Consider the following 26208-nt stretch of genomic DNA (forward strand, 5'->3'; position numbering starts at 1 on the left):
CCACAAGCTTCTTACAGTACTCTGCTGGAATTCTGGCCCATTCCTCCTGACAGAACTGGTGGAACTGAGTCAGGTTTGTTGGCCGCCTCGCTCGCACACGCCTTTTCAGATCTGCCCACAAATTTTCGATGGGATTCAGGTCAGGGCTTTGTGATGGCCACTCCAAGACATTGACTTTGTTGTCCTCAAGCCACTTTTTAACTATTTTGGCAGTATGCTTCGGGTCATTGTCCATTTGGAAGACCCATTTGCGCCCAAGTTTGAGCTTCCTGGCTGATGTCCTGAGATGTTGCCTTAATATTTCCAGGTAATGTTCTTTCTTCATGATGCCGTCTATTTTATGAAGAGCTCCAGTTCCTGCTGCAGCAAAACAGCCCCACAACATGATGCTGCCACCTCCATGCTTCACACTTGGGGTGGTGTTTTCAGGTATACAAGCTTCCCCCTTTTTTCCTCCAAATGTAACGGTGGTCATTATGGCCAAACAGCTCCACTTTAGTTTCATCAGACCACAGGACATGTCTCCAGAAGTTAAGGTCTTTGTCTTGGTGTCTTTTTGCAAACTGTAATCTGGCTTTTTTATGTTTCTTTAGGAGTAATGGCTTCCTTCTTGCTGAGTAGCCTTTCAGCCCATGTCGGTGCAGGACTCGTTTTACTGTGGATAATGACACTTTCTTACCAGCTTCAGCCATCATCTTCACAAGGTCTTTAGCTTTTGTTCTGGGGTTGATTTGCACATATCGGACCAAAACACGTTCATCTCTGGGACACAGAGCCCGTCTCCTTCCTGAGCGGTGTGATGGCTGGACATTCCCATGTTTATACTTGCGTATAATTGTTTGCACAGATGAACGTGGCACCTTCAAGCATCTGGAAATTGCACCCAAGGATGAACCAGACTTGTGGAGCTCCACGATTCTCTCCCTGATTTCTTGGCTGATTTCTTTTGACTTTCCCATGATTTCAAACAAGGAAGCAGAGTGTTTGAGGTGTGGCCTTCCCAAGGTGTGCCTTCAATTAACTCACGTTGTCAGTTAACCTATCAGGAGCTTCAAAAGCCATGACATCATCATCTGGGCTTGCCCACGTTGTTTAAAGACATAGTACTTTTGGTGCATGTAAACTTTTGACCTCAAAGAAAGTAATATAAAATTCTCTAAGAAATTCTCTTTCTCATTATTGTGACATTTAGCAAAAGTTAAATAATTTTGGTAATCCTAACGGACCTGAAACAGGAGAGGTTTAGTCTGATTTAACTTCAGACAGTGAGAAAAAAAGTGTTTGTGTCTTTTTGCACAGTGTATGTAAACTTCTGGTTTCAACTGTATGTGATCGCCTCCCGTATCAAAGGGATGTGATGCAGTCGGACCACACGGACCTCCAGCTGCTGCCGGAGACTGAAGGCCTCTCCAGTCAGCACGTCCTTCTCTCGGGCCAGTTTCTCCCTCAGGGTCCGCTCCCTCTGCACCTCCTCCTGGGCCGCACTCAGCTCGCTGTCAAACCTGCAGCAGTAGGTCAGTGTTAATGATGTCATCGGCGTTTTGACTGTTAATGATGTCATCGGCGTTTTGACAGTGTTAATGATGTCATCGGTGTATTGACAGTGTTATGATGTCATCAGTGTTTTGACAATGCTAATTAGTGGACTGTGTGTGTGTGTGTGTGTGTGTGTGTGTGTGTGTGTGTGTGTGTGTGTGTGTGTGTGTGTGTGTGTGTGTGTGTGTGTGTGTGTGTGTGTGTGTGTGTGTGTGTGTGTGTGTGTGTGTGTGTGTGTGTACTGACTTCCTCTGCTTCTTCTCCAGGTCGTGGTTGCGGCTCTGTTGACCCTCCAGGTGCAGTTTGGTGTCCTGCAGCTCGGAGGTCATTCGTTGTGTTTTCTTCTTCAGCTGCTGGATGTTTCTCTGAGACTCCTCGTTATCAGCCTGCATGTCGCTTATCTGCACAACAACAACACACATGCACAACAAATCAGGACACTGCTGCACACAAATAAACATCATCATAATAATAAAAAAATTATAATAAACTTTATTTTTATGGCACTTTTCTAAACTTATGCTAAACTCAATGCTACACATAAAATAAGCCATTAAAACAAAACAACAAGCCTTAACAACCCACTAATCGTATAAAACAACCATAAAAACAAATTAAAATATGGTATAAAAGAATAGTTGAAGAGTTGATCACTAAAATCAACAAAAAATCAGGAAAAAACTAGGATAAAACAGAAATCCTGCTCGTCGGCCCCAAAAACAAAAGAGAAATCGTAGGAAAAGATATGGGGCAACTAACTCGATGGGTACGATCAGAGGTAACTAGTCTGGGTGTAATCTTAGACTCTGATCTAAGTTTCAAGGCCCACATTAACAAGGTGACCAAAACTTATTTTTTCTACCTGAGAAACATCGCTACGGTGCGGCCGTTTATAAATCAGACAGATGCTGAAAATCTGTCTGATGCTGACAATCTGTCTGATTTATAAACGGCCGCACCTTAGCGATGTTTCTCAGGTAGATAAAATAAGTTTTGGTCACCTTGTTAATGTGGGCCTTGAAACTTCATTTCCAGCCGACTGGACGACTGTAATGAACTTTTTACTGGACGACCAAAGAAAACAACAGAGAGACTTCAGCTCATCCAAAACGCTGCAGCTGGAGTATCAACCAGAACCAAGAGGAGAGAACACATCAGTCCAGTTGTAGCTGCTCTGCACCAGCTGCCTGTAAGACACAGGACTGACTTTAAGCTCCTCCTCCTCATACAAAGCTCTTAATGGGGTCGGACCGAGTTACATCTCTAACTCTCTTTTTACTTATGAGCCTTCAGGAACAGAGATCATCTGCTGCTGGTTTATTGGAGGTTCCCATTAACAGACGAAAGAAAATTCATCTTTTGTCAGCTACGCTCCAAAGCTGTGGAACAAACTACCCGTTAGATATCAGGGAAGCTGCTCAGTTGATACTTTCAAAAGAAAGCTCAAAATATATCTCTTTACATCAGCCTTTAACTAGCTACTCTTGATGCTCTCTTACACCTGCCATGCACTTGAACTACCACGCCTTGAAATGCATATTGCTCGGTTTTATATTTTCCACTTGTATTCCTTTTTATGCCTTTTATCTATTATGCATTTTATCTGTTTTATCTAATTTATTTTCTATATTTTGTAATGTTTCTTTATATCTGTTTTTATGTGAAACAATGCATGTAATTATTTTGCTGTGAAGCACTTTGAGCTGCATTTCTTGTATGAAAGGTGCTATACAAATAATTATTATTATTATTATTATTATTATTATTATTATTATTATTATTAAGGCTCTCCGATAGAAGTCTGTTTCAAGAAAAGATTTAAAAGATGTCTGACTCTACAGACTTTATTTCCTCAGGCAGCTCCTTCCATAACGTGGGGGCTCTGGCTGAAAATGTTTGGTCACCCTTAAGTTTAAAGACGTGTCTCCGGAACAGATCAAAGTTTTTTGTCCGAGGATCTCAGAATCAGGTCAGCTTAATAGGAGGGAGAGAGGCTACGAAGTGTCTAAAAAGTCAACAGTTAGATGGCGGCAGGTGAAGAGGCTGTTGCCGTAGTTTCGGCGTGTACGATGGTCTCAGCATCGTGAAAGGTTAAAAGAGGATGTATTTTTGAGACTTTTCGAAGGTGATAAAAACAGCTTTGTGATATGGTGTTCGAAAAACTTTTAGAAGCGGGCCAGCAGATGGCTGGACTTGTTTGGTCAAGTGTGGACAACCAATTAGAAGAATCTCAGTTTTTGCCCGAGTTGAGTTGTAGGAACATTTTGTGGCATCCAGCTTTTCACGTCAATAAGTCGTGTGGAGAACTCAGAGGCTCTAACGGGCCGGTGAATATAAATATCATCAGTATAACAGTGCAAGGAAGCCTGGCGCAACATATAACAACTTACCTGTATGTACACTGGATGTGGGATTTGTCAGACATGTTTTATTACCATTTCTAAATGTGGAACAGAAGTTGACTCACCCTCCTCTCCAGCTGCCGTTTGTTCTGCTGCTCCACCTCCAGCTTGTCGTCCAGCTCCTGCTGCAGCCTCTTCTTGGTGAACTCAATCTCTCTGATGGCGCGTTCATATTTCAGCCTCCATTCTCCACCTGTCACATCGGCACATTCACAACCGCAGCTTCATTACACGACCTCTAATGACCGCGCTCTCTTTGAAAAACTGAATGAACAAACATGTGTACAGGGTCCCACGGCTTCAAGACAATTTAAATGGCCGACAATTCAAACATTTGTATAGTGCAGAAGTCGACATTTCAACAAAAACAGACACATTCAGTTTTTCAGGATGTCTGATGTCCTTTTAGACGATTTAACAGCAGCCTACATTTCTATACCCGTGTCTGTCAAACTGCTTTGTGCCCATAATGCATGGAGAAATTTTAATTGAATAAAAGCTCAACTGAAAGAGGAGCACCAGTTCTTGACATGTGATTGGTGACTAATATCCTGCAGGATTTTACACTTTATTTGTGATTGTCATTATTAAACATGTGTCCTTTTAAAAGTAGCTTTTCTCAGAAATCATGATGCAACTGCAATGTTTGATGTGATTTTGTTTTCCAATAAACTGACAGCAGATTTTTTTTTTTAAACCACTTGAATAACTAATAAAAAAAAGTATTAAAAAGGGATTTCAGAAACGACAATATTGAAAACCGTGAATTTACTTATGCATTGACCAAATGTATTAAATAGGCTAACCATTAAGTTGATGCCCTTTTATCCATATCAATTATTGTCTTAATTAAAATATTCATATATTCACAGATAATTGCAAATACCATATTTATTCTGGAATAAATTCGTTTTTGCTACTCTTGCTGGATTTAATCAATTTCCTTCTTTATTTTTGGTCTGTGATGCGTTTTTTTGCGTCAACTTTAACACCGAACCTTTTTTATTTTTTTAACACTATGACCCCATAGACTATTTTAAGGGTAATTGCACTACTTTTACTTTTAAGCTTTTTCTGCAACAGCAGACTAGGAATCACTGCTGTGCTGAAGGAGTTTATTAGTTCGTCTGACCTGTGTCGTCGTCATCCATCTCTCCATTGAGCTCGGAAGCCCTGATGAGTCGAGCCTCCATCACCTCCATCTCCATGGACTCCATCTGTTTGCTGACGCTGTCGTACTTTGCCTGGCAGAAGAGGAAGAGATGCTCGTGACTCACATGAACACGTCAGTGTCCGTGTCAGCAGATGAACCGAGGAGTTCTGCAGGTTCTTCACATGTCGGGGCTCAAACGTAGAGACATCTGCTGAGAGCTCCGAGTCCGTCTGCCCATCAACCAATATTATTACTAACATTGTATAATGATACTAAAGACACGGCGCCCGGTGTTGCCTTCACAGGTCAGTTCATCAGTGTGTGGCTTAATGAGAAGAATATTGGAAAGCACTTTAGATAAAGAGCTATATAAATGCATCATCTATGGTTTTAATTCTTTTATTTTATTATTATTCTTTCAGAAAGCACTCGCAGCAAGGGGAGTACAAAGAAATGGTTTGTCTGAGGTTTTAGGTCACAATCATTTCCAGTTTGTGTTTAGTTTAAAAAATAAATGCTTTGCTGAGATATGAATGTGTAGAGTTTGTAAAAAGAGATATTTTTGGGGAAGCAAAGACTGCTTGCAAATAAAACTTGAAGGTATTAATCAACAAATAAGTTAAGAGTTGAATCTAATGTTTTGAATTTGTATTTGTATTGTAATATGATGGAAAGCGGTACCTTAATGTGGTGCAACAGAGGACAACACTGGTCAGCCTCTACTATGATTCAGTAATTCAAATGAAGTGAGGCAAAAGCATGAATATGATGAAGGTTAGAAGGTTCATGTCGGGGTGAGATGAGGCTGTCCACCGTGAAACGGAGTAAATACTAAAAGTTAAATAGTCTACGGCCTCATTGCGCTTTACAATTCACACACACACACACACACACACACACACACACACACACACACACACACACACACACACACACACACACACACACACACACACACACACACACACACACACACACACACCGATGGTGACAACCTGCCATGCAAGATGCTCATCTGCCATCTGGAGCAACTTTGGGTTCAGTGTCTTGCCCAAGGACAATTCAGCATGCAGAGAGGGGACTGAACCTCTTCTCATCTGAGCCGCCCGCTGAACAGGTCATCTTAACAGGGGGATTTGTGTAAACGTGTCTTTACCTGCAGGTCCTTCATGTCCTTCTCAAGGCGAAGTCTCTCCGATGTTTCCGTCTCCAGCAGCTGGGAGGCCGACTCCCCGGTGTTCCGCTCATCAGCCAGCTCCGATGACATCTCTGTGATCTGATGCAACACACACACACACACACACACACACACACACACACACACACACACACACACACACACACACACACACACACACACACACACACACACACACACACACACACAATCAAACTTTCATCTCGTTGTACAGCTTGGAAGATTTACTCCTTCAGGAATTATGTGATTTACTTCAGGCCAAGTTTAGATATTAACCAGGTCTTTATGAGAAACTGATTATACAACTATGACGCTGTGTAAAATGTAAATAAAAACAGAAAGTATGATTTGCAAATCCCATAAACCCATATTTAATTGCAAATAGAGCAAAGATAACATCAAATGCTGAAACTGAGAAATTGTATTGTTTTATGAAATATTTGTGCATATTTTGAAATTGATGGCAGCAACACGTCTCAAAAAAGTTGGGATGGGGTCAACACTTTTGTAACGCAAAAAAAAAAAAAAAAGTGCAACAATCCAAGAATAGTGTTCCTCAACCTAAATTTATTGTTGATTTCATAATCTACGATACATAAGATCATTAAAAACAAAATCAGAGAATCTGGAGAAATCTCTGAACACAAGGGACAAGGCTGGAAACCAATATTGGATGGTGGTGATCTTCGGGCCCTCAGGCAGCACTGCATTAAAAAAAATACACTACTCTGGAGTGGAAATCACTGCATGGGCTCAGGAACACTTGTGAAAACCATCGTCTGTGAACACAGTTCATCGCTGCGTCCACAAATGATGTTAAAACTCTCCAAAGAAGAAACCAGATAGAAACATGATCCAGAAACACCGCCGCCTTCTCTGGACCGAGATCATTGAAGATGGACTGAGGTGAAGTGGACAACTGTCCTGAGGTCTGATGGATCACAATCTGAGGTTCTGTTTGGAAATCATGGACGCTGCATCCTCCAGGTTAAAGAGGAGAGGGACCATCCAGATTGTTATCAGCGCTAAGTTCTAAAGCCAGCATCTGTGATGGTACAGGGATGCATTAGTGCACATGGCATGGGTAGCTTAAACATCTGGAAGGAAGCATTAATGCTGAAGGATATATTCAGGTTTTGGAGCAACATATGCTGCCATCCAGACAACGTCTCTTTCAGGGAAGGTCTTGTTTATTTCAGCAGAACAATGTCCAACCACATAAAACTGCATGGCTTTCTAGCAGAAGAGTCCGTCCAGACCTGTCTCTTATCAAAAACATCTGGAGCATTATTAAAATAAAAAATATGACAAAGCAGAACCTGAACTGTAGAGCAGCACAAATTATATTTTAGGCAATAACAGGAACATTTTTCACTTCCAAATCACCAGCAACTGGTCTCCTCAGTTCTCAAACATTTACAGTGTTGTAAAAAGAAGAGATGATGCAGATGACACTGGTAAACATGTTCCTGTCCCAACGTTTTTGAAACGTGTTGCGGGCATTAAATTAAAAATGAGCATATATTTTTTATAAAACAATAACATTTCTCAGTTTCAACACTTGATAAGTTCGTTTTAGTTTATGGGATTTGCAAATTATTTCATTCTTATTTACATGTTACACAGCGTCCCAACTTTTTTGGAATTGGGGTTGTATATTAAATGTAAATTTTTAACCACAACTGTGTGTGTGTGTAGTGTGTGTGTGTGTGTGTGTGTGAGAGAGAGAGAGAGAGAGAGAGAGAGAGAGAGAGAGAGAGAGAGAGAGAGAGAGAGAGAGAGAGAGAGAGAGAGTGTGTGTGTGTGTGTGTGTGTGTGTGTGTGTGTGTGTGTGTGTGTGTGTGTGTGTGTGTGTGTGTGTGTGTGTGTGTGTGTGTGTGTGTGTGTGTGTGTGTGTGTGTGTGTGTGTGTGTGTGTGTGTGTGTGTGTGTGTGTGTGTGTGTGTGTGTGTGTGTGTGTGTGTGTGTGTGTGTGTGTGTGTGTGTGTGTGTGTGTGTGTGTGTGTGTGTGTGTGTGTGTGTGTGTGTGTGTGTGTGTGTGTGTGTGTGTGTGTGTGTGTGTGTGTGTGTGTGTGTGTGTGTGTGTGTGTGTGTGTGTGTGTGTGTGTGTGTGTGTGTGTGTGTGTGTGTGTGTGTGTGTGTGTGTGTGTGTGTGTGTGTGTGTGTGTGTGTGTGTGTGTGTGTGTGTGTGTGTGTGTGTGTGTGTGTGTGTGTGTGTGTGTGTGTGTGTGTGTGTGTGTGTGTGTGTGTGTGTGTGTGTGTGTGTGTGTGTGTGTGTGTGTGTGTGTGTGTGTGTGTGTGTGTGTGTGTGTGTGTGTGTGTGTGTGTGTGTGTGTGTGTGTGTGTGTGTTACCCGGCTCTCCAGACGATCAGTGTTCAGTCTCAGCTCATTTCTCTCTTTCTCCATCTTGTCCAGCTTCTGTTTCAGCTGCTGGTTCTCTTCCTGAGAGGGAAAACATGTGAAACACGTTTGTGTCGGAAGTAATTTACAATTATAACTTGTTAGTTCTCATTTTATCATATCAGTTTTACTTATGGATTTTTTTTTCACGTGCACTATTTCTGCTATCTGATTGATATGATGCAGTTTGTCTCATTAATTATTATCTGTAAACAAATACTGAATGCTAAAATTTAAATACGAATCCAGCGGCAAAGTTTGTGCCAGAATTGCAGATATTTTCATGAGAAAAATGTAATTGCATTCCGGGGAAGATATTTGTAATTTCGAGGAATATTTTGCTTTGAATATGGTTCAATTTAAAGAAAGCCACTGCAGATATGATAGGAATTAAAGTGTTGAATGGGCCCTCACACTCCAATGTGAAGCTCGTAGACGGTACTTTGCATTTGAGTGTTTAAATGTTGTCTTGCGATCAGTGATCAAAAGGTATCAAAAGAAACTTTGATGCATCAATCTTCTTAAACTTTGAATATTAAGTTAAATTTGAGCAATTCTGCAAAATCCCAATTTAACTGAACCAAATGTAAACAGACTTGGTGCGCGTGTTAGCACGGTCGGTCTAAGATGCACATATTGCCTTTAAACTTAAGTCCCCAAACTGGACGTGTTTGATAACACGTAGAAGACGTGCGTGCCACTGATGGTCATCGTCATACAACAACCTGTTGGCAACAGGAAATGACATGTTTTATGCTTTCATGTGCATTTTGACCAGATGCACTTCAAACTGAGAGAAGCCTTGAGACCTGGATGATGATTCACATTGTGCCACATAGTGGAGGAAGGACGTGACAGATGCTGTGTAGATAGACATAGATGGACACGCACAACACACGGCATGAAAAAACTAACATGTAGGAGAGAGTAAACAACCATTCAAAAGAGATGCACACTATAGTAACTGTGTGTGTGTGTGTGTGTGTGTGTGTGTGTGTGTGTGTGTGTGTGTGTGTGTGTGTGTGTGTGTGTGTGTGTGTGTGTGTGTGTGTGTGTGTGTGTGTGTGTGTGTGTGTGTAAACTCACGTCCTTGCCGCGGATCTGTTCCTCGGTGAGCTGCACCTCGATCAGCGGTCTGACGGTGGTGAAGAGCTTCCACCATGGCCAGAATTTCACACCGCGATTCTTCTTTATGTTTTTCTGAATGCAGCGAATGGCCAGATCCTGGATCTGTTACACAAACACACAAAAAATACACAGTTACATGCAACAACATACAGCAGAAAAAAAGAACACGCCTGATGTTGAGAGAGAAGCTGTGATGTCACACACTGAGCAACATGTATGACGTTTGTTTACCACGTAGTCACAACTGTACCCGTTCAGAACCAACCCAATCACATTTAGTGACACGTGCTTCCATCCCTCCACTTCCTGTCACGTATCTGGATCATGTTCTGCTACCCCGGACGTTGTGAGGATTCCTTGTTGTCAGCATGTCCCAGTTACTCTTTAAAGCCTTTTTTTAAAGCCTTTAAACACTGTTGACTGTGTTTCTTGGTTGTTTGTATATAATATATATAGATATATACTGTACTGTATATACTGTGCATTTTATATTTTATATATTTTTTACTGCTATTTACTGCTATTTTATTGCTTTTCTATTATTCTATTATTATCTTATTGCTTCCTGTATGCTGCTGTAGCGAAAAAATTTCCCCTCGGGGATTAATAAAGTAACTACCTAACCTAAAGACCTGCAGTTGTTTTATAATGCTGCCGCCGGAGCGATGACAGGATTTAAACCAGAGATCATACAGTATATCTCCCATATTATCTTCTCTTCATCGGCTTCCTATAAAATCAAGGATGTAATTCAAAATTATCACAGAGCTCCATCTTCTGTTCTCTATGGTGGAACCAGCTCTCACTTACACCCTCTCTACTTTAAGACGAGGTTTAAAACCTTCCTATCTGACGAAGCTCAGTCAGGTGGCCTTGAATCATTCGTTAGTTATTCTTCTATGGACCTGAAAGGCTGCTGGGTGACTTTCACTCGATGCGATGAAGACAAAGGAGCTGGAGGTGGACTTAAGAAGGACGAAGATACCAGTGACCCGTGTTAACCATCCGAGGGGTCAGTGTGGAGGTGGCGCAGGATGGCAGGTCCCTGCGGGTGGTCATTGATCAAAGAGGGGCCAAAGACGCCTCTACTTTCTGAGGAGGCTGCGGTCCTTCAACATCTGTGGGACAATGCTGAGGATGTTTTATGAGTCTCAGAGTGGCGATGATGTTGTCGGGGTGGAGCTGGACTCTCTGACGGCGGTGTCAGAAAGAAGGATGCTGACTGAAGTGCGTTCCACGATGTGCTGCTCGGGACTTATTACGACCAGATGCCCCACAGGAGGTGCTCCTTCCTGCCGGCGGCCATCGAAGTCTACAACACCTCCCTCAGAGCATCCGATGGGCACACGATGAGCCGACAGACCGGCCCAATGGAAAGGTTCAGGTTTTAGGGTTTTTATGGAATTTGGCACGTTTTGCACAAACTTCGCACTCTAGGGTATTTTAACAACTGTACTGATTATATATAGCTACTTCTTGTTTATCTATTGTCTTGTTTTTTTCTATCCTGGTATGGCATTACAGTTTCCCTGATGGGATTAATAAAGACTTTCTGACTGTAATTGAGGAGTAATTTGACTAAAATGGGTTAACATTAAAATTATTGTGATTATTGTTGGACTGTTTTTAGCAGGTCTGAATGTCTGGTTGTCCTAAAATGATCCTATTTTATGTCTTACAAAAATACGATGATTGAAATCAGTTCTCAGTATGTATAATATTTACTCTAAACTTATAGTTCTCCTACTGTGACTTCTTCCAACCAGGTAATCTGTCCCTCCTCCGTCATTCAGCGTGTTCACATCCACACAAATCACCATGTTACTGGTTTAAGAGCAGACTAAGGTTGAGCTCGGTGGAGCTGGTCGGTTGTGTGAGATATAAACATTGTGTATGCTGTGGGAGGGAAAAAACAGAAACTCTGATCACATGTGTGAGTCTTCCACTGCCCTCTACCTCTCCTTTACACCTGGCATCTAGCGGGCTTCTACATAGCCTCGAATTTTACACACACGCGCACACGCACGCACGCACGCACACACGCGCGCACACACACACACACACACACACACACACACACACACACACACACACACACACACACACGAGCAGCAGCATCTGCCTGAGCCCCACCTGTTCCCGGTCGGGGTGCTGGAGGTGGGGTGGGTTCTTTAGGCAACTATTTAATTAGCCCTGAATGTTGTCTGGCAGGCAGTGGAAGAATTATCCATGCTCCTCCACTCTAACTGTTCCCCATGAATGTCAAAGAGACAGAGGAAGGAGAGACAGACTGCAGGGCTTCAAAGAAGCCGCTGGATCTCTCCTGTTGGTGTGTTCTCCTATTGCGAGGCCCGGTTTCTTTCTTTCTTCAGTTTTACTTCCTTTCTGCCTTTTCCTCATTGTCCTCCTCACTCTGACTTTTCCCTCAAAGTGCTTTGAACAGCGTTCTCCGAGGGAACGGTTCCACCCGAGCAGGCAAACGCACCAGATGGAGGAAGAAACTGACTGATATTGAGTTGTGGCTAAATAAAGAGGGCCTGGGCAAATGTAACACAACCAACAACAACACCAAGAAAGTTTTAAAGTTCAGGTCCAACTCTAGGAATGTAAAGGGACAATTGTGAGTATGTAAAAATGACAAAGTATGAAGTTTGCTATTACTATTTGTATTGGGTTTTTTAGGACCTCAAAAAAACATGCAGTATTTGGCTGACACACAAACCTCGTAGAATAAGTCATGCCTTCTTCCTTCATAAGAATAATGCAACCAAATGAAATAGGCCTAAGTGATGAGTGCAAATGTTATTAGTTTCTAATTAAAACGGCAATTTCTATAACATTTCAATAAAGACAAATAATGGCAGCCTACGTGAAATTAAAAATAAACTCAAGGTTGGAAGGTGGCTTCACTCAAGCATTGAATATGACAACAGCACCGTTAGCGTTTCCTGCATGTATTAATTTGGGAGGACAACATTCAGCTGGATTAGTATAAACCAAAGTCTAAGCTTAGACAGGTTTGATTGAAATGGTGATGTAATGATCTAGAGTTTAAAAACAAATAGGGACACAGCTGCAGCGAGTCTTCGTTGCAGGTATTGTCCATGTACTTATGACTCCCTCTCCCCTTCTCATCAGTAGTTCACTGGGAAAATAAATCAACAAAACAAATGTACCTCTCTTTAAAAAAAAAAAAATGCAGAACACAAATGTTGTGAACTACATTTACACACTATGTTATAAAAAACAGAACTTTCTGCTGATTTATCAGAGATGGTTTCTTCTGGATCTGGCTGTTTATCAGAAGGTAGAACGGGTTGTCCTCTAATCACACAGTTCAATCCCCGCTCCCTTCAGTGCCCTTGGGCAAGACAATAGATCTACAAATTCTGTGTAGATTCACATGAAGTGTGAATTCAGATGAGAAGAACATGAAAGCTGTCAGAAAGTCAGCAGATCCTCCTCTGGTGCCACACACATCCACAAACACAGACACACATCCACACCCACACCAAACATGTGCAGAGAAGAAATGGCAAACACAAAATCCTCACGTTATGGCCAGTAGCAGTCCGTGTGTGTGTGTGTGTGTGTGTGTGTGTGTGTGTGTGTGTGTGTGTGTGTGTGTGTGTGTGTGTGTGTGTGTGTGTGTGTGTGTGTGTGTGTGTGTGTGTGTGTGTGTGTGTTTAAGTTGAGTTTGTTAGCAGTAGAGTTCTCCAGTTGTCCCTTTTCATCTGTTGTATTAGATGGACCTTTAGTTTCACCTGTGGCTGTTTGGTTTCAAGTTATCTCCTTTGTAAATAAATTACTGAGTTTTACTTATACGATAGTTTTTTTTTTGGCTTCTTTACATTTTTCCTGGGTTTTGTTTTTACCGTGTTGCTCAGAGCCACTCCGGGGACGTAACACTTCTTGTGAAAGATCCAAAAACCTCATTGGCTAGAGTGTAAATGCATATTCTCTTTTTTTTTTTTTCTTTCATTGGAAATGTTCCCTTCATAGGAACCCATAAAGCTGAAATGTCACGATGGTCCACAGTACAAAGCCACCAGCTCCTCATCTACTACAGGGACCCTGGATCACAGCCTGGCAGCGTTTCCTTCATTTCCTTCAGCTGGGCCTGAAACCGAACCAGCATAGTGGGTGTGCAGGACCATGATTTTCTGGCTGCACTTTTGTGACTCCTATTGGTTAGTCGAGGCAGCTCTGCAAGTGGCGACATCCATTTAGTTTTGGTGTGAATTCTAAAGACACCGATTGAGAGTGTGGACAGTTGAAAAGAAGAACCTCTTTCACGATGGGAGTTGTAATACGAACTAAAAGGTAAAACTGACCCCAGACAAAGTAGCTTAAAGTGATCACATCATTAAGCTGCCTATTAGCTTTTCTTGTAAACAAAGTTGCGCTTATATTTTGTCTAATAAATACAAGTGTGGATCAGAAGGTTCTGAGACAGCCCGCATTGAGCACAAACGGTGCACAAAGAAGCTGAAAGCTTTGTGAGTAAGTTTTGTTGCTTGATCAAAATCACCACCTGAGTTCCACACAGCGTTTGTAAGCAGTGGATCAGGGACACCTGCGATTTCTACGTGTCAAACGGTCTGTCATCAACGTACTGAGTACTAAATTTGTTGCAAACAGGCAGCAACCGAAGACGTCACGTCTTGTAAACAAAGTTGTGCTTATATTTCGTCTAATATATATTTAATATATTTCGTTGGTGTTTCAGATGTCGCTCAGTTGTTTTCGGGACACAGAATGACCATATTTGGACATTTGATCTGAACACTATGCCCGACTGCAGCCCAGGCCTGTCACTCAAACCAAACACACCCCCAATCATACTGCTCTCTAAGGCCGAATTTTTAATTAATTATGGAAGTATTTTCAGTTGGAGCATTGAATAACAGCGAATTTACCAATAAAAATATACAGACTTCTGGAAAAAAAATTATGGACTTGAAAGAAGTTGAATGTAAGTTTATGGAGCCTTTTTGCAGCCTTGGTTATATTAAACTTAAGGAAACTTCTGCAGTGAATTCACTTTTCAGACCAGAAAACTGTGTCCACTTTTATATACAGTCTATGGCTGTAAATCAATGTCAAGATTATTACAATTCTTTAGCAACACTATCAGATTATGGTCATGTGAAAACAAAACCAAAAACCAAAAAAGGAAATAGAAACTATTTCTAAAAGCTGACCCGGCAGATGTGGAACACAACAACACGATGTGGTGTGACTGGTAATGGGAGCTCCTTCTGCCGGAGGAGGACAGAGAAGAGGGAGAAGATGTGCCACAGCCAACTGATCAACAGTGGAGCGGTTGAAGAAGACCAGCGTTGTGGTGGAATCGAGAGGAGAAGACGACCAACAGCTCTCTGTCCAACCTTTCAGGTTCGTTTCAGCTTCAGCAGACCGACAGCCGATCACTGAGGAACTGACATCTAAAGCTCAGATTTAGTCCGACAGTAAAGCATCAGTCCAGCACGAAGGGAAGCGAGTAAAGTGGCCACAAAGAACTCGAACTCGAGGAAATAATTGTATTTGACTTATATCTGAAGGTCACAAATTAATATGCAGTCTATAACGGTAATTTAAGAACTACAAAAGTCGCAGATCTGTCTTAAAACAGAAATAACATACAGCTGTAGCTTTAAGCTCTGCTAATTACATTACCCATGTATTGTAGCCAGAAGGATGGAAGATGTAAATCTAAATATGTACTTTGTGCATGCATGGTGTTTGTTCTTGTTGGGAATTATTATTATATTCAGAATAATATCCACCAGTCACACGTATTATCAATGTTTCAAGCTGTTTTCTTCATGAAGTGTGACGAGAACATTGTTTTAGACTGCAGTAAACATCAGTCTTACCTTCCTCTTCTTGAAAGCCTGTCTGGCCAGATATCCCCTGCAGGCGGCCTGGAACAGAGAGAGGTTCCTCCGGGTCTGGATGTCGCGCTGCTCCTCCAGCCTGGACAGAGTCCCCGCTCTGAAGAACACCTACGGGACGACACCGTCACACATGATGAGCACAGTGTCATCAAACTCTTTGTGTGTGATGCCACTGAGTGCAAGTGTGTGTCAGACTACGAGTTGCTCGGGATCCTGGTGTATGCGACACATAAGCTCTGTCCACATATTGCAGAGTGCATGTGGTGTGCGTGGTTCTGATGGATGAGTTAAATGTATTGAGAATTGTCTTCCAGATTGTTGTTGGTTTGTTTACTGATAGAAGCAGATCATTTTATTTCCATTGATATGTAGTCGTTTTGAAGATTTTTCCAAAGTGCGGTGTTGATTGTATTTCTTGACGTTTGGTTCTTGGCGACGATTAGAGTTTACAGAGATTCTACTGCCCGTTGTTGACACCGGCACATCAACTTTGGACGACAGAAAAGAAACACAGTTGTTGTTGTTGTTTTTTTTAGCTTAAATGCAGAAGCTTTACAAATCGTATCCTAAAGTTCAGTCTCCTGTCCTCTTTTATGAAACACACCTTTCCTTCCCCTCCTCCCCAGTTTCTGTTGCTCCACGTCAGGTGGCACAACGCCGCCTTGTCATTGGTTGAGGGAGAGAGGAGGAGCGCTGGTTCTGACCTGATGTTCCGAATGACCCAGTGGACCTTGAAGGTCTGGTGGCGTTAAGGCGACAGCCCTTTTGGAAAACATTTTTCCATTGTTGAAGTAAAACTAGGGATGTCCTGATCTCGTCCCAAGTCCTACATATCGAGCATCTGAATCCAGTAAAACTTCTGATGCAGCATTTATTTTGCTTATATAAGTGGAAAACTCCCCACAAGCAGCTACCATTTGATTCTCTTTGCTTCAGACTCCCGCTGTGTTTACGGTCTTCAGAAGCACCTTCAACCCGACAGATTCCCTGTGAGCATATGGATGTTGTAGCTGAGGTACCGGCTCTGCTATGATATTCTGAGGGGGAGTACCAGTAGACAGTTGTAGCCTTGCTATAATACTTATTATACCGGTTTAATCAAGATCACATTGTTTATCAGCCGTGAGAATCTAGTGACACTGAATCCAACAGTTATGTTAATATTATGTGTTTACTGACACAGAAGAGAAGTTACGGGTGACAAAAGTTTCAAAATGTTATATTTGGATATTTTAATTTTATTTGTCTTTACTTGCTTTTATTATTGGACAGCTGCTTGTATTGAGACATTTAAACTTGTAAGAATAATGGGTTTTTTTTGTTATCTAAAAAAAAAAAGCCTGCCGTTTGGACAAAAATATATTTCTTGTTCTAAGTTAGGTACCCGTAAAGAACGACTTTGTCATGTCATTTGTCAGTGCCAGCCCGAAAATGATGCAGCCTCCTACACGGTCAATGCGTAATGTGTCAGCTGAGTTATACATCCCTTTTAAAGCTTGCACTGAATGTAAAGTGGTGAACAAAAACAGCTGACTTCTGTGCTTTTATTCCACTGGACATGAGCGAATTCCCTGTGATACAAAAAAAACCCTCCAGTATGAAGCGCAGTGTCTGTAAGCAGCGAGTTAGAGAGTAGCGCGGCTGTACGGTTGGCGAACATGAAGAACAGTAGCAAACAACAACATGCGTGCTGTTTGTTGTCCCGTGGTCAGTTCACGGTTTGGTCATCGATTGCTACGCTGAAATGGGATGAGTTTAACTGTCAGATCACATCATCAGATTTGACTCAAACCTCTAGAGTCCACACAGCATGAGTGTGGCTGACATTAAAAAAACGAGGGAAAACAAATACTTCATGTATATTTTCACAGATTTAACTTTGTATACAAATTGTTCTGCTGATATTACCATTTGTTATGATGAAATATATTGCGTCTGGAAGTAGCTGTACGAGTGGTGTCGGACTGGTGGGCTGCACTCTGACTATCGTAGTGCTTTTAGTATGGAAAGATGTGGGCGATGAACGAATAATTTAAAACTACTGTATTAATCATATGGTATTTTCAATTTGGATACAGTATATTTATACAAAATTATCTCCACACTGCATAAGGTACAAAGTATAATTAGACATTATGTAGGCTGGACAGACCTGCGTCTGTCTTCTTCGCCAGTATAATAGTGTGAATGATATGAAACAGGCGTTGGTAATTGCAGCAGTACGAGTACCACTTAGCAAAAAAAGTTCTGAAGTGAAACTTTATCTGAACTTGGGAACATTGGCAGGCTGACTGACACGCACCGACTTGAACCAAGGTTAAACTATATCTACCGAGGAACCTCTCTAATTGACAGCTCAAGGCGCTTACTGCTCTTTATTCCACACACATTCACACATCGAATTAACTAAACTATCAGCCTGTCTCTTTCCTTGTGATTAGCTGTTTTATCTCAAAGAGTATGGCAGTGTTTGACTGCTGCTCGGCAAGGTTCAAGGATAGAGAGCGGCAAACATCAGCTCCTCCTCCTCCTCAAAAAAGAAAAAAAAAAAACCCATCAGGCCTTGAGAAGAGGTCTCCAACCTTTTCTCCTCAGAGCTACTTTGACAAAATGAAAGTGTCCGAGAGCTACTTATGTAGCTACTCATGCAGCTACTCATGTAGCTCTCTGTAACATTTGTTCAGATGGCTGAGCTCCACCAAACAAGCCCAAAAGCCTCTTTTATTTGAACAATAAGGAGATTGATATTCAACCAGTAGCTACTGGTTGGAGACCTCTGGTCTGCAGAAGTGTGAAGACTTCCATTCAGAATGAGAGAGTGCCAGAAAGTTTTGGTGTTAGGCCCAATACTTTTCACTCTGTACATGCTTCCATTAGGAGATATCATCAGGAAACACTGCATAAACTTCCATTGTTATGCAGCTATATCTTTCTATAAAACCAGACGAAACAAATCAGTTAGTAAAACTTGAAGAATGTCTAAAAGACATAAAGGCCTGAATGACCAAAAACTTCCTGCTTCTAAATTCAGACAAAACGGAAGTTATTGTACTTGGTCCTAAACACCTCAGAAACTCTTTCTGTAATCACTTAGTTACTCTAGATGATGTTGTCTTGGCCTCCAGAAAAACTGAGAGGAACCTTGGAGTCATCTTTGTCCTTTAGCCACCAGATAAATCAAATCTCCAGAACTGCCTTCTTTCGCCTGCGTAATATTAATAAAACCAGGAACATCCTTCCTCAGCGTGATGCAGTTTGGGTTCGAGGGGCAGACACCCTCTCTACTTTAAAGGTTGGGCTTAAAACAGGTTTTTGATAAAGCTTATAGTTAGGACTGGGCTCAGTTAGCCCTGAAACATCCCTTAAGGCTATTTTCCACTCATTCTGTCTCCAACACGGCTGGCAGAGAGAAAGTCTGTCGTTAAAGTCAGTGTTTCACGGACCGCTGTGCCGCGGTCCATCTCACCGGCGTCCCTGAAGCGTCTTATCGCGCTGCTCCGCTGAAGATAGGCAGCGAGTCTGTTTCTGACGGAAGCCGCTCGGAGATCGCGGCAATCTCAATAGAGCAGATCGGCCGGGCAGGAAATTTCTCCAGAAAACAAAACAAAATTCCTGGGAAATTGAAATTGAAAATGAAACACCCATGTGCAAACTCCTGAATATAAAAACGTCACTACGTCACCATCTACCGCCGCAGCCTCAATCTGGACAAGCAATGCATTCTTCTCCTGCTATAGACACGCTATGTGAAACAGTTACACAATAATTAGCAGGATTGAGGATTGTGGATATTCCTGGTCCTGGTGGAGGCACATGGCCGACCACCTCGGAGCCTTGTTTTGTCTGAGATTTCTTCCTGTTAAAAGAGAGTTTTTTCTTCCCGCTGTCGGATGTTGTTTCATGTCTCATGGGAATTGTTGGGTTTCTTGACTGCACTGGACTGGACTGGACCGGACTCGGTGGAGAACATAACAGCGCTGACTGGGCTGTTTTTGCTTGCGTGAGCATCGCGGCATTAGAAGATGTTTGGATTTAAAGACTCTCCTTGATGGCAATAGAGAAGATGTAATAGCCAGGGAGAGTCATATCCAGACAAGCTGGCCAGTATCTGTGCTGGAAGTGCTGCTGTAAACCGACTGTATTTGATCTTTGAATGTAAAGACATCAAAGTAGTTGTAATGATTTCAATTAAAAAGGGGAGCTCGGCGCAGTGTGGAGAGTGTGGTATAGTGTTGTTTGCAATAACGGCATCAATAGAAAATCCAGAAAATGCAGCAGTACTGAACACAAGACGGAAGGCTTTTCTCTGCAGTGGAGGTTAATAAAGGCCATGGACATGATTGGAGAAGTTACAGCATTATGGTAATGGCCCTTTGATATATAATGAGATGAGAAGTGTGCATGTGTGACGTCACTCACCCGGCTCAGCCCCATGTGGTGGCTGCTCTTCTCCAGCTCCAACGACTCCAGCAGCTCCTCCACGGCCTGAAAACCAGCGGAACAAACACTCAGTATGCAGATAAACCACAACAAACCCCAGTTTGCTCGGGCCTTTACCTCTGCATCGCCACATTACCTGGATATGCAACGGATGCTTGCTTGGTACCGTAACAACAAACAATAATCCTGCTTTCACACCAGCCAACACAAACAACTCTGTAAAAACTGAGAAGCCTCTCAGCCTGTTTCTGTCTGCTTTCATCTCCAGTGTGAACTAAACCTTCTGAAGACAAACACTGTTCGTTACTGTTTGAGGTTTTTGGAGGGCTGATACTTACATTGATTTAAGAATCTTAATACTTGATAAATCTGAGACAATATTTAGAATTGCTTGGCCATAAAAGAGGGAAAAGCCACATTTCTATCTCCCACGAGGACTGCAGCTGCTTAAATGCTTTCCCACTCTACAGTAAGAGAATGTAGCATTTGACTGTACTTTGAACGTTACTAATAGTACGGCTAAAAATGTGTAGTGGACATTTGGATTTGGCTGATTTGGCAACACCTGTGGTTACCAGTGGTAACAGCAAATGTATTTAAATAATCCAAAGTTCATTTAAAATGATAAGCATGTCGTCCACAAAAGGTTTTAAATACACCTGAAGGAGATGAACCCTCTTCATCGCAAATCTTGAAAAAAAATCAGTCGCAATTTCAAGTATTTTTGAACACAACAATCACAAAAAACTCAGTAGGAAATCCAGTCGGACTGAATTATTCTCCCTTCTGAGTAACATCTTCCTTTCATTAATATTCCAAAGCATTCCTCCGTTTCACTTTTCTTTCTTGACTTTCCAGAAAACTGAGTTGGTTCTTTGTAAGGGGGCTGTCGTCTCTGAGCTCTTCTCCAAGGAAGGTGTGTGGGGTGCTGTGTGCTTGATTTCACTTCTCTGTTTTATTATTCCAGTTGAATGTTCTCTGTTGAATATAACTGTTCATTTCAATGTTCCTTTTTCAAACTTAACGACACAGACAAAGTGTGTGGCTTTCAGCCAATCGGATTGTTTTTCTTTTAGATTAAAAATATCAGAAAAAAAACATTGTGTACCTTTTTAGACAAGAATTGTAAGCACATCGTGTATAGAAATGCTTTTTCTCCAGTACCACTGTCACCTCCTATAAGCTGATCTCCTATAAGCCTATACTGCCCAAACAGAACGCAGAGAAGACATTAATCATCCGCTCAGGGACGTTCTTAAACTGTTCTGCCTCCTATACAAATGAAATGGAAAGCTAATGAGACAAGAAAAAAAGTGGAACAAGTCAAGGGAATGGGAGGAGAGAGGACTAAAGAAAGAGCTCTTCCCACTGCTGGTAATTAATCAGTACAGTAGCCGTATGCTGCCAGCCTGTGCAATCATAATTAATTACACACAAGAGTGCTCTTGGAGCGGGAAGAGGACGGCATAGGGAGGAGAGCAGGAATACAGAGATTCTGTTCACACCCGCAGAGGGAAGAAGAAATACTGTCTGGAGATGTTTCCCTTTCAACATTCCTCCGTGTTTTTGGGGTGGTAAATAGCCATTTTACATTTTGGGGGGGGGTGATTTATTCATTCGGTGATTTATTATTGCACTCAGTTGAAAGACTGACAAAAGACAGAAAGATCAATTTGAAAAGATCCTGTCTTTAATTCCGCTGAATGATGAAGCTCCAAAAACACTAGATCCTATATTCCACGAGTGCAACTCAACAGCACATCTTTATTACACCTGCCTGGTAAGAGTTAAACCTCCATGTTGGTATGAATGGTGCCATGAAACAAACTGCTGACATTGTCAGGTTATTTCATTATTTCTGTAGAAGAAAGCTCCTCCAAAGCCACAGAAGACATTGTTCTGTGAGGATAAGTAGTAGAAGCCAAGACAACTGAGCTGACCACCATGTTTAAAAAAGGCAGCTTTAAAACTGATGGTTGTCTTTTAAATTGTGCTCAGTATCTCTCAGTAAGAAGCACAGAGCAGTTATAAAGGGAGCTCTTGTCCCCCTTCATAACCGCTCCAAACCAGACACCTCTGTTTGTTTCCATGACAATCACCAGAGCTCCACAGTGGTCCTGATGCTGGATCATTCACTTCACTGTTCGCCAACGCAGCCATCAAGGCAGTCCCTGAATCAGGTTATTCTGGTGTCAGGATTTACATTTAATTTCATATTTTAGTTTTTAGGATAGAACACTTTTACTTTGAAGAGGTGGTGTTCACTTTGTGACAGACCTCCTATTTTCTAGCATCATGCTGTCCACTGAGTTTGTGTGTGTGCAGGTTTGTCGGCCTTCAGGTTCACTCGTTAGTGACTTTCTCTCAGGTCAATACTGGTGGCAGAGAGGACGTGATGTCCCACCCTGGCCCTGACGTTTGTGGGTTCACTATCCCGGGAAAAGACCGCCAACCCACCTGTTGGGAGGGAAGCAGTGAATCCTGAGTCCTGCTCGATGACAGCCTCTCGCCAGCCACGAAAGCTGACTTTCCAACATCGGCCAGGGATAAGCATGGCTAAGACAGCGCTTTCTGGTGGGACACCATGTTAGACCCACGGTGTCCACGTGAGACAGACAGTGTCCACGTGAGACCCATGGTGTCCACGTGAGACCCACGTGAGACCCACGTGAGAACCACGGTGTCCACGTGAGATGAGATTCACCGTGTCTACGTGAGATGAGACTCACCGTGTCCACGTGAGAATAAGGATGACATTAACAGCCGTCTCCTTACCATTGAAGCCATTCTTCATAGGTGACACTGACAACTGTTGCCAGGGGTTACAGGCTTCAATTTACAAAGGAACCACAGTTTCAATGGGGTACTGTTTCCGCGGCTACAGAAGAAGAGTGAAACTACTTCTCCCTGAAGCCAAGGGGACATTAGAGTAGCACTTCATTTCAGGGTGAATGAATTATCAAGGATTCATGCATGAAATCCTTCAGCATTACTTCATCCATTAACACCTCATGAAATTATCTGGAAGACACATGAGTTCAAAGTCTTTCATTCATGGAAAAACACATTAATTAAAGCATACTCTAAGGTCAGTACATCATCAACGATTATCATTTGTTAAACATTATCAAGATTCATTTTTTGCTAATAATTTTGGACCACAGAACCAAACTGTGCAGCACAAATCACATCTATCACTATTAACTAAGCATTAGTTACTCACCATGGGTTTATCATGTTAAACCCACAGTATATACTGATTTGGTAAATAATAAATAATAGATATGGGCGATAATATGGGTAAAAGTGCAAGAACAGGCCAGAACAAATAACATGAGTACAAATGGACAGACCCAAATATTGGCCCAAATGTTTTTGAGAAGAATTCATAAAATAAATGCTAATCATTCCTAGTTAATGACAGTTAATGAAAGGGAGGGACCACCCACCCGGATTATTTTCAAACTGCTGCATCTGAGGAATTTGTTGCGCTTTATTTATTTACTAATTACATGATACAGCTGCTGGATAGAAGCCACCTGTATGTTGACAGCGTGTGACACCAGTTTATTGTTTATTTCCATCTGCTAACGAAAAATAACTGCAAAAGTATTGAGCTGACCGGACCGGACACTTACCCTCTTCTCATCTGTCACTATGTAGTGGCGGCCATGCTTCTTGGTCAGATGTGGTGCCAGGATGTCGAAGCGCCGACGGAACTCAGAGAACACCATGTGGTCTGGGTACCCTGAATGCACCACGGAGAGGAGGAGAGAACAGCGAGGTTAGAGCAGCATCTGCAACTAGGGGACGGCCAACAGTTTGTCAGAGGTCAATTTTCCCTTCGTACCTGGCTCTTTGTCCTGAAAACCAAATATGTGGTAAAAGATTTGACAGGTGGAAACGTACGACAATTGCGAGGTTGACTTGAGGGTTTTTCAAGTCTTTAGAGAGGCACAAACATTAAGAACGGCAATGAGAAGACGGATTCATAAGTGCCAAGCAATCTAAAACCACACAGCTTCATCAAAAAGACAGGAGAGAACATTTGTTCCTTTGGCAGTACCAGCAGGGGGTCAAAGCCTGTTGGAACTTAGAAACAGTGAGTTACTGCACACTGTGTGCTGCACGTTGAACCCTGTTGTTTCGCCTGTATGTTTACATTTTGGTTGCAATTAAACAGTCTTAATTATGAGATCCACATACTCAGTTCCATTCCTGATCCAGTGCAACGTCCAATAGACTATTGTTTAAAAATGAGCATAAAAGTGACAGTTATGAAAAATATGTTATTTGCTTTTTTGTCTGAAATCGGAAAAAAAAGAGTAAGTGAATCTAAACGGTGTTCGGTTCAAGAATGAAAAGGACTGCCCCCTACAGGTCAAGCTCCAAAAACCCATGTTGCTTTCATTCGACTTTATTGCTGGGAAAGGTTCACATCAAATTGTATACTTTTAGTTTGCTACACAGGCTCTATGTTAAAAACTTTTGAATATCCCTGATGACATCACTATGACATCATTATGCTCCTCTAAACCAACTAATTTAATGTAAAACAAAGCGATGGCTATCGTTTATTTTTTTCTTAACTTCCAGAATTCCTTACCTTGCCTGTAGATGCGCAGAGCATCGAGCAGCTTGGACCCTCGAAGCTGAGCTCTCAGGAGACCCACGTCCAACGTCATCAGGCCGGAGTCGAGGCTTTCTCCGTGGGTCACGCGGAGGTCGCTCCCTCCCACCAGCTCCGCTTTGGGCAGCAGGCAGTGGACGAAGTGAACCTTGGAACGGCGCACCATGTCGATGAGAGCATCCTAAAAATCAGAAGGGAGGTGACTTAAGATATCATCAACAGTCAGTGAAACAACACCATGTTCATTCAAAATTGTTCTCACGCTGAGGTCAACCATCAACCTAAGCAGTTCCAAATGTCTGAGAAAGGCTCTACAGTGTTTCTAGTCCCTCTGGTTCAATCGACCTCTGGTGGAACTATGCTGGCTCTCACATGATGTCAGCTGTACTACTAGAAATGTCCGTCTGCCGTCCTGCTTTCTCCGCTTATTAGGAGACGTGACCTCCTCATCTGTTCACCTCCGCTGACCCAGCGTACAGTGCTGGCTGGTTGCCGATAACTGTAACTGTGAAAGGAAGCTCTGTGAATCTGCACTCGATTGCTCTTCCTCAAAGACCCGAAAGTGAGACACAAATTGAATTTGAAGTGAGAACTGAATTTAGAGAGTTGAATTTTCCGTGACTTTTAAATGCGGCTTTAGAGCAAATTCATTCAAATTCAGAATTAAACATTCAGTTTCAAGTTTTTGAAAGCAATTGTTAAAGTTTTGCAATTCAAATATAAATTATTCAAATTCAGTTTCTATTGAAAAATAGTTCCCCCCATATTCATATGTCCATTATTCATTGAAATTGTAGTTGACTACTCAAAAACTTGAACAATTGTTTCAGGAAATTAACAATCAATGAAGTTACAGATTGAAGTAAACCACTGCAGCAATGACAAAGGCCTATCGACTGATACTGCAAAAAGCTGATCAGCAGGGAAATATAAAAATCACGAGGAAGTTTGAACCACTTACCACCTGGAGTTTGACCTGAATACACAGACTTCTCTTCTTGACAGCGGCGACTCCTGTGGTGAACGTTTTCCTCATGCTGGTGGCTCGTCGCAGGGCCAGCTGGGAGCTGCCCTCCAGACCGGCGATGGAGCCCGACAACACCGTTGCCCCGCTGGCTCGGCCCATAAACAGCCCGCTGATGTTCTTTCTGTGGGGGCAGAAGGACGGAGAGCATCGGTTTGGATGTGCGTGTTTGTTCTATTCCTCATCAACCAATGATACTGTAACACACAGGGACCCATGTGTTGTCCGGCTGCTTCTACCATCACTTGGTTCACTGTGTTGCCTGCTACTCTAAATCTGAAAACCTCTACTTCTTGTGTTTTATGGCGAATTAAATGAATTCTCTTTTTTTAAATAAAAAATGAAACATAATACAATTTGGGGTCCCTGACAAACATTACAAAACAGTGAAAAAGAA

The 26208-nt window shown here is 42.1% G+C and overlaps 1 protein-coding gene across 5 annotated transcripts in view; it reads right to left on the reverse strand.

Annotated features, from left to right (window-relative positions):
* myo18ab (myosin XVIIIA b) overlaps positions 1–26208 on the reverse strand; it is a 114807-nt gene that overhangs the window by 32134 nt on the left and 56465 nt on the right. For all 5 annotated transcript variants that reach the window (XM_069718040.1, XM_069718038.1, XM_069718037.1 and 2 more), the window contains 12 exons: positions 25749–25935; positions 24764–24968; positions 23796–23905; positions 20137–20202; positions 15697–15825; positions 9776–9919; positions 8642–8731; positions 6248–6367; positions 5071–5182; positions 4004–4131; positions 1783–1937; positions 1379–1502 (listed from right to left, as the gene is read on the reverse strand). In XM_069718040.1, coding sequence (XP_069574141.1) covers positions 1379–1502; positions 1783–1937; positions 4004–4131; positions 5071–5182; positions 6248–6367; positions 8642–8731; positions 9776–9919; positions 15697–15825; positions 20137–20202; positions 23796–23905; positions 24764–24968; positions 25749–25935 — 1570 coding nt within the window. The remainder of the gene's footprint in view (positions 1–1378; positions 1503–1782; positions 1938–4003; positions 4132–5070; positions 5183–6247; positions 6368–8641; positions 8732–9775; positions 9920–15696; positions 15826–20136; positions 20203–23795; positions 23906–24763; positions 24969–25748; positions 25936–26208) is intronic.

This window comes from Brachyistius frenatus, unplaced genomic scaffold (genome assembly GCF_029030835.1).
Source record: "Brachyistius frenatus isolate BFR_SWC_R1_liver_20210118 unplaced genomic scaffold, ASM2903083v1 Contig_185, whole genome shotgun sequence".
Classification (NCBI taxonomy): Eukaryota; Metazoa; Chordata; class Actinopteri; family Embiotocidae; genus Brachyistius; species Brachyistius frenatus.